The 8964-nt window shown below is 39.2% G+C and overlaps 1 protein-coding gene across 1 annotated transcript; it reads right to left on the bottom strand.

The window, feature by feature from the left end:
• Positions 1 to 6927: 6927 nt before the first annotated feature.
• Positions 6928 to 8132, bottom strand: LOC121393562 (palmitoyltransferase ZDHHC2-like). The gene has a single exon (XM_041562384.1). The coding sequence runs from the start codon at positions 7959 to 7961 to the stop codon at positions 6981 to 6983; it is 981 nt and encodes a 326-aa protein (XP_041418318.1). The 5' UTR covers positions 7962 to 8132; the 3' UTR covers positions 6928 to 6980.
• Between the last annotated feature and the right edge of the window lie 832 nt (positions 8133 to 8964).

The raw sequence follows: 8964 nt of genomic DNA, 5'->3' as shown, positions 1-8964 counted from the left end.
ACACAGTGCTAATTAAAGGAATGGAAATATAATTTATTATTAACCAGGCAACCAATATGCTGTGGGACTATTTTGAAGATGCTTTGTAGGCTGCAAAAGGTATTCATATATTTAAGAGCTCCTGGTATTTGATTGTGATATTAGTTTTTACAAGTCATATTTGAGATTCTGTTGCAGAAGCAATTCTATAAGGGAGTAATTAAAACACTAAATTTCAGACGTGCAAACTTTGACAGTATAAGGGCATCTCTGCAACATATTAAGTGGGAAATGTTTTTCACAGGGCTAAACACAGAACAAAAATGGGAAGTCTTTAAAATTCTGCTTAATAAATTTATATGTCAGTATATTCCCCTTGTAAGCAAGCAACGTTGTTGCAAAGCAAAACCTTTTTGGTTCAATAGAAGTGTTGGTGTTGAGATGAGTAAGAAAATACGTGTTTTTAAGGCTTTCAAGTTAGCTGGGACAGCCGAATCATTTATAAGCTACAAGGAGGCCATTAAATCATGCAAAGAAGCTATAAGGCAAGCTAAAATGGATATGGAAAAGGCTATTGCAGCAAGCAGTAAAAAAGAATCCAAAATTATTTTTTAAATATGTTAAAAGTAAAAAAATGGAGCAGGAAGGTGTGGGACCTTTAATATCACAGAGGGGGGTCAGCTGGTTGATGAAAACAAAATAAAAGCGCAGATTCTGAACTCATATTTTTCAGATGGGCCAGATGGTATTCATCCCAGGGTACTTAGCAAGCTTAGCTCTGTGATTGCCAAACCTCTTTACTTATTTTTTCAGGATTCATTGAGATCTGGCATAGTGCCAAGAGACTGGCGAATTGCTAATGTGGTGCCGCTATTCAAAAAAGGATCCCATTCTCAGCCTCAAAACTATGGGCCATTTAGTCTGGCGTCAGTGGTAGGAAAGCTTTTCAAAGGGTTAATAAAGGATAAGATACTGGACTTTATAGCAAATCTTAATACTATGAGTTTGTGCCAGCATGGTTTTATGTGTAATAGATCTTGCCAGACTAACTTAATTTCTTTTTATGAGAAGGTAAGCAGGGACCTCGATTCTGGGATGGCAGTGGATGTGATTTACTTGGACTTTGCTAAAGCATTTGATACAGTGCCACACAAAAGGTTACTGGTTAAATTAAGGAATGTTGTCCTGGAACATAGTATTTGTACCTGGATAGAGAACCAGCTAAAATATAGACTACAAAGAGTGGTGGTAAATGGAACAGTTTCTAATTGGACCAGTGTTGTTAGCGGAGTACCACAGGGCTCTGTCCCTTGCTTTTAAACTTGTTTATTAATGACCTGGAGGTGGCCATTGAAAGTACTGTTTCTATTTTTGCAGATGATACTAAATTGTATAATTTATGTGAAAGTAAGGAGGGGTGTGTGAATGGATGGGTTTTCATTTGGAGGGATTGAACTTGATGGAGTTTGTCTTTTTTCAACCCTATTTAACTATGTAACTAAATTACTCACAATAAGTTGCCTTTAGGTTGTCTTCATGTCTTCTCCCATAGACTCCATTTTATCCAAATAATAAAACTTTTTAAAATATGATTTCCTTTTTCTCTGTAATAATATAACAGTACCTTGCACTTGACTCCAACTAAGATATAATTAATCATTGTTGGAAGCAAAACCAGTTTATTGGGTTTATTTAATGTGTACATGATTTTTTATTAGATCCAGATTAGAGAAAGGTCCGTTATGTGGAAAACCCCAGGTCTTGCGCATTCTGGATAACAGGTCCCATACCTGTATTCACTGACATTTATGGAACCTCGCTTGTCAAATAATCAAAATATTCCCAGAAGAAGTAAGAAGGAAGTAATGGAGATATGTTTTATCTGCCAGATTTAGCTTCATACCTCCCTATGTCACTTTAACTAGGATGCCTACCCCCTACTACATTCGTACGGTGACCATTTGCTACCCTATTTTTATATCTGTGTAAAATACAGATACACCCTAAACACGTGCCTCTTCTTCCTATTTTCTAGTTCCAGTCCTGGTTTCTATAGATAACAGATCCTATCCCTGTACTATACTGCTGAATTCATTACCTCAACATTATGGGCACATTTAATGAATTTTTTTTTGTGCCAAAACTCACAATCATCATTTAGATTTACTAAAAGTCTAATTTTTTGAGATTTATTACATGCAGAAAGCAAAAAAAAAAAAAAAAAGCTGCAGAGTTCATGAAGAAGGCAAAATTTAAGTGATTTCTTGAAGTTTTTCGAGTTTGAAGGGAGTACCTATTATGTTCAATAAGCCTTTGATCCATGTTAAAGGGCACCTGTTGGGTAAAAATGTTATCCCCAACCAAAGGTTTCTGGTTGGGGATATCAGTAGTTTCTTAAAAAAATGGCCCCTGCCAGTGCTACGCTAACAGCACCGGGAGGGAGCTCCCGGTGCAAGCAGCCATGTCCGGTCACTCGCAAGCACATAATCAGCAATTCAGGGCAGCTTTTCATTATGCGAGTAACCGGACATGGCTGCTTGCACTGGGAGCTCCCTCCCGTGTGGGTAGCATGGCGCTGGCGGGAGCCTTTTTTTTTCTTAAAAAAAACTACTGTTATGACCAACCGGAATGCGGGCTCTATTAGCCCGCACCTTTGATTGGGGATAACATTTTTACCCAACAGGCAGGCCCGGACTGGCAATCTGTGAGTTCTGGCAAATGCCAGAGGGGCTGCTATAAGATCTCATAGACTCATAGGAGTGGGCTGGTGGGTGACTGTTGGGCCTCTGTGTACTTGAAATGCCAGGGCCTATTTTGATTCCCAGTCCATCCCTGCCAACAGGTGCCCTTCAAGAACCTCTGCGCCCATTTGTATTACTCTTTATAAAGTCACAGCACCTACAGTTACAGTACATTGACAACGTCATTCCTCCAGACTCTTCCAGTGTAGGATTCTTCTGTTCAGCAACTGTGGTTTTGAAGGGAAATCACGTGATTCCTTCCCCCTCACACACACACATCTTTTGAGTGTATGGAAAATATTTTTTATAGTATTGAAATAAAAGGTTTAATGGTTAAGTTACCTTTTACGACATTATAGAGCAACCAATAGTAAGCAACTTTTCAATTGGTCATCATTATTTATTTTTGGGCTCTAGCAACCCCATTGCTGAAATTGCAAACTGGAGAGCTGCTGAATACAAATTTAAATAATTCAAAAAATCACAAATAATAAAAAATGAAAACCAATTGCAAATTGTCTCAGAATATCATTCTCTACATCATACTAATAGTTAACTCAAAGATGAACAACCCCTTTAAATACTTTATTAGAATTAATAATTTTTCAAACTAGGATGAATATTGGGCAAGCTCAGGAAGGGTATGGATATATAAGTCTTAATGTACTAGGCTGTTGCATTCCTTTGTTGATGGAGAAGAGTAAAGTCAGCAGCCAAGTATTTATTTGGACAAAAGCCAACCCTCCTGACACCCATGCTATTCTGTGAAGCAAAACATGTGCTATAAAAACTGCTGCTCGTTTAAATGCAAATAATGTTATCTGCATTGTCAATCTCGCCGCTAATAGAACAATTAGGTGGATTTTTTTGTTCTATTATCACGTTGGCTCTTGAGTTGTCTAAGAATAGCACCTGTTTAGCTGAGCATGGCTTTGTGTGTGTGAGAGCAAATACATGGCATGTCACGTTGTCACTTCATTCCCACAACCGGAAAATATTTTCTTTATTAAACACAACCTTTAGCACACTCACAGCTATAAATAAGCCCATTTCCAAGGTTAACGTACTCGAAGCTATGCTGCTGTTCTTCCGGTGTGTATGAAGGCTAAATGCTTAGAGAAGTTTGAGAATCCTAAAGCTAATAATACACTCATCTCACTGATTGTCCATATAAAACACAATCAATCTTTTGGCAAATACATCTGGGAACTGGTGATCCACATTGGGGCCAAAGTGGGGCAAAATGATAAAATAAGAGTTGAAATTACTTGTAATGCTGTCCATACATACTAGAGGAGTTCTATCTGGAGCAGTGCTGGAATTGGGGAGGGATGCACAGGGATGCCATCCCCTCACTTCTTTATTTTTTGAAATAACATCCCCTCAGGTGGGGTTGCAAGAGTTTTGAATCCCGGAACTTGGCTCCTCTCCACTTCTGCATACAAATAAAATGCAGAGGTAAAATAAAATATAGTTAAATATATACAAGATGAAAATAGAGAAAAGATTGCTGGGAGAGAGATAGAGAAGTGTTAAACAGATAAAGAAGGGGACATCAGAGAGGGTTAAAGAGAAAAGGAGAGAAAATGAAAACAGGGGAAATAAAAAGAGAAAATTAAGGTATTAAACAGCAGCCGATTACGGAATAGTGAAATATATGAAATAATCTTGGGTAATATAGAATAGGATGGGGTTGTGCTATGTTATGACACACAATACATAGGTACGGGGCTGTGTTTGCAGATTCTGAACTGCCAGCCAAGAAAAGTCATATGCACTATATTTTGCTTTAGGGTCCCTACAGGTCACATACTTAAAATCTAAAAATATACGCATACTGGGCATTAAACTGTGCGTTAGAAGGAAATACCAAAATGGAAATAGGAAAAATAGCTTTGCATTAAAGTGAGTGAAACCAGAAGGTATTGGGGTGTGAGGCTTATTATAACAATGGGTGTGGCTTATGGTTGTGGGAGGGGCTTCTTTCAGCACGCCAATCTACACTCACCACACTGAGCAACCCTCCACTTTTTTTGATCCAATTCAAGCACTGATCTGGAGCACCATGCTACGAAGCATTCACAGTCATCACCACAGTGGTCTCTAGTGATTGGTGAATTTATCCGCCAGGCATGGATTCACGGCAAATTTCCACACTTCGGCACCTGCAAAAATTCGGCATGGAAAAATTGCACACGTAAAAATTGTAGAGTAAAAATGTTTTGACCCCCTTTAATGTGTTTGGACAAAAGAGTCGCGCGTGTAAAAATTGTCACGCGCATAAAAATTGGTGCTGTCAAAATTATTTTAGCACTAATTGACTTTAATGCATTTGGACAAAAAAGTTGTGTGTGTAAAAATTGTTGTGAATCAAAATTATTTTAACGCGAATTGACTTTAATGTGTTATCGCAAATTTTTTGCCATTTCTATAATTTTTTTAAGAGTTTCGAAAAAAAATTTGGGGACACATTCGCTCATCATAATGGTCTCTATAAAAAGTTTTCCGTGTTTAGCTAACAATGTTATATAAACACATAAAAATCTCTCGAGTGGTGTCCCACCCCAAAAATCATTAGGGATGTAGCGAACCGCCGTTTTGGTGTTCGCGAACGCCGTTCGCGAACACCGGCAAAAAATGCGAACCGTTCGCGAACCGTTCGCGAGCTTCGAACACCTGCAAAATCGTTCGATTCGAACGTTCGAAGGATTTTTCGTTCGATTCGAACGTTTGAAGGATTTTCATCGTTCGATCGAAGGATTTTCATTCGAATCGAACGGTCGAGGGATTTTAATCGTTCGAACGAATGGAAATCGTTCGAACGAATGGAAATCGTTCGAACGAATGGAAATCGTTCGAACGAATGGAAATCGTTCGATTTTAGCGGTCGAATGGTCGCGAACTCAAATTGCGAACGTTCCCAAACGTTCGCGAACATTAGGCGGACGCGAACGGTCGAAGTTCGCGCGAACAAGTTCGCAGGCGAACTGTTCGCTACATCCCTAAAAATCATATGTGTAATATACATAGAGATATAAATGGCACCATTAGTTGTAACATTAACATGCAGATTTACGTGTATGCTTTGAGGTACCGGCATAGGATCTGTAATCTGGACCCTGTTATCCAGAAAGCTCAGAATTATGGAAGGCCCCCTCCCATAGACTCCATTTTATCCAAATAATCCAAATTCTAGTTTGAGCCCTGAAAGCATTGAACAAGTTTTTGATCTCAGTGACTTCCAATTTCCTTACAATGTTTGTACAGGTATGGCATAGGCGGATTTTCATTAAGCTTGGAGAGGCTAAAGCTGGCCATAGATGCAAAAATCCGATCGTACGAATCATCATACGATCGGACTTCCACATCTCCCGACCTGCCACTAACAATTCAAATCAAAGTCTTACCATTCAGATCAAATAAAGTAGTAAAAAAACAGATCAGCCAATGTTCTGCCCCTGACAGCAATCGTACGATAGTTATGTCCAACCAAAGCTAGTGACAGTCTCCCACTGAAAATCGTACAATCGGCAATACACGCAGAGATATTATCGGCAGCCGACAGAAATCTTTTAACCTGACCGATCGACCAAACGACCGATCTCCGCCGGACGAAAAATGTCGGGACTCTCCACACACGGTCTGAAAATCGTACGAATCCTTGATTTGTACGATCGGATCTTTGCGTCTAAAGCCAACTTTAGCCTCCCCTAACCTGTTTGCCTAAATAATTAAAAGGAAAGTTAAAAGAAAAAAAAATTAAAAACTTCTGTCTCACCAATGTATCTATTTGAGTTTGTCTGGGGGGAGGGACAGAGGGGTGTGCTGACATGTGTCTTTAGAAAAACTAATCCCTATCTGGTAACTCATGTGATTTTGCACTGAAGATATTGTGAGATTTTGGATGAGAAAGCATATGACTAGTCTGCCCCATCAGGAACTGCTCTGCTCCAATGTTTTACTCTTCTCTTGATACCCCTGCACTGCATGTTGGCCACATAAAACACTATGACCTTGCTTATTGGCTGCCTGAAGTCCCTTCTCCTATATTCATTGGATGAAAGAATAAGGATTCTGTGACTTGTTTCCTAACATTGGCGATAAATAAGACAGCAGAGAAGCATTTCTGTTACATACAATAATACATTTATTCATATTAGATTTACATCACAGTTAAAAAAAAATTGAAATTATATAAGTCCTTTTTTGCAAATTCTTCCTCGTAGTCTTCCCTGTGGTCACTGTTAGTCCAGTGATTTTTCAGTTCTGGCTCTCAGTAATGTCTTTGGCAACAGCAGCAGCTTTTTTTTCTATGTCCTTTGTGGCATCAGTCATTGGGAATGTATAGCCATCTCCTAAGCTGCTGAAGACTGGGAGGAACCAATATTTCTTTTCATCTCCAAACACTTGTCTCATGTTCTTGCTCAAGCCCAAGTCATAACGTTCATTCCATGTGCCACTTTCACCTTCCCTAGAAGTGATATTATCTACAGCCCAATGGAAATGAATCCCTAACAATAGTAATAACATTACACAGCAGAGTGTGCTCAAGCTGAACAGCACAATGATCGGCACTTTGGATTGGGTGTTGGGCAGCTGATGAGTCCAGAATAGTATGGAGCCATAAAGTGACACTGCGCTAGTGAATAGGCACAATAGCAATGCATAAACCACGCACAGGAGGAAGGACTTGTAGTTCGAAAATCCAACACAGTTATTTAGAAAGACGCAGTGATGATCCAGTTTCAGTATACAGATGTCACACACTGGGCAATGGTGGCACCTCTCTGGCTTTAGCAGTTGGCATGTGTCACAGTACCTAAAAGCTCCTTTTGAGTCCTTAGTAGAAATAGGCAAGTCTTTAGCCATACGAACGAGGATCTCCTGCAGCACTTCTGGCTTTCTCTCACTCAGGTACCGCTGCTTGTCACACTCCGACAGGCGGAATTTTGCCGGAGGGACAGCGGGAGGAGTCATAACAGTGCGGAGATAGGACCAGACGCACAGGAGGAACAAAAGGTGGAAAATCACCAGGAAGGTGATCTTTGCCTCTAATAACTGTACAGTGAATATGCACAGCTCCACCACAAATATATAATAGCAGCCAGCCAGGAGGCTAATGAAAAGTACAAGCATGATCTTGCCGAATCTCCTTATGAAAGGACGATCTTCTGCATTTATATCGTCTGTTTCTTCTTCATCATTCATGTCTATCCGAATATCTTTCTCTTCTTTTTCCATTATTGTTTCTTGAAGTTACGATAAAAAGTGAAAAAAGTTCTGAAGTAACAAGAAAAAGTAAAAAATACAAAAAGTGAAAAGACTGGAGTTCTGATGTTGCAGCAACAGCGCTCAGCAGTCTAATGATCAAACAGGTGAGAGCAACAGGCAGAGTCTCTTCTGTTTATGACATCATAATGGGATCTGTTTTCTCAGCCAATGACAAGCATATCATTAACCTTGACCAACAACAAACAGTGTAACCATAGCAACCAACGGTCATTTCATTCCCACTATGGCTGCAGAGCAGCTTCACTTTCCATATTGTAACCGACCAACAGTGTTAGACAGTTAATGATCATTAGTGATATTATAACTGAATGTTCAAACTACTATTGAAACATGGTGTTTTTTCCTTATCTGGAGTTCAAACAACTCTACTCAATATAGAGAGTTTGGTACAAGATGGATTCCTTGGAGGCTATTGCAATTTCCACACTAACACTTTGTCCGTTGCAACCGCAGTTAAGCTGGAATTTTGAAATCCCACACTGTGTTCATGAGATGAAGTATTTGTAGTAAGTTATACACGAGTTACACATGAACTGGACCTGGGAAGCTTTGTCCAGCAGAATGAATTCAAGGGAGACTCAGACTTATTTAGAATGAATTTCTCCTTGTGAGTCAGACTCTTTGAAAGACCATTAGTTTAGTATTTTTATATGAAGGTCTAGTTTTTATTTTCATGAAAACACTGGCTGAAAGATGTGTGACAAATTCACTGGTCTCTAGTCTTTATACTGTGTTTTTCCCTGTATGGAAACAAATGCTTTCCACATAGTTGTGTAGTAGGGAGAGATGGTGTCTATAGTAACAGTGTGAATACTTGATTTGCTTAATTATCCTCCCTTTCAGATTACTATTCATAAAATAAAAGTTTCCCAAAATGGACAATTTAAAATTAGCAATTTTTAGTAACGGAATTGTCTGTGTTCACTGCCTGTTTCTGATCAGCAGCCCAAAG

This window comes from Xenopus laevis, chromosome 5L (assembly GCF_017654675.1).
Source record: "Xenopus laevis strain J_2021 chromosome 5L, Xenopus_laevis_v10.1, whole genome shotgun sequence".
Taxonomy (NCBI): Eukaryota; Metazoa; Chordata; class Amphibia; order Anura; family Pipidae; genus Xenopus; species Xenopus laevis.
Note: the sequence above shows the minus strand (reverse complement) of the source record. Positions and strands in the feature narration are given on the sequence as shown.

Excerpts from the sequence above, each read along its gene's own strand:
- LOC121393562 (XM_041562384.1), bottom strand. The coding sequence starts at position 7,961 with ATGGAAAAAGAAGAGAAAGATATTCGGATAGACATGAATGATGAAGAA.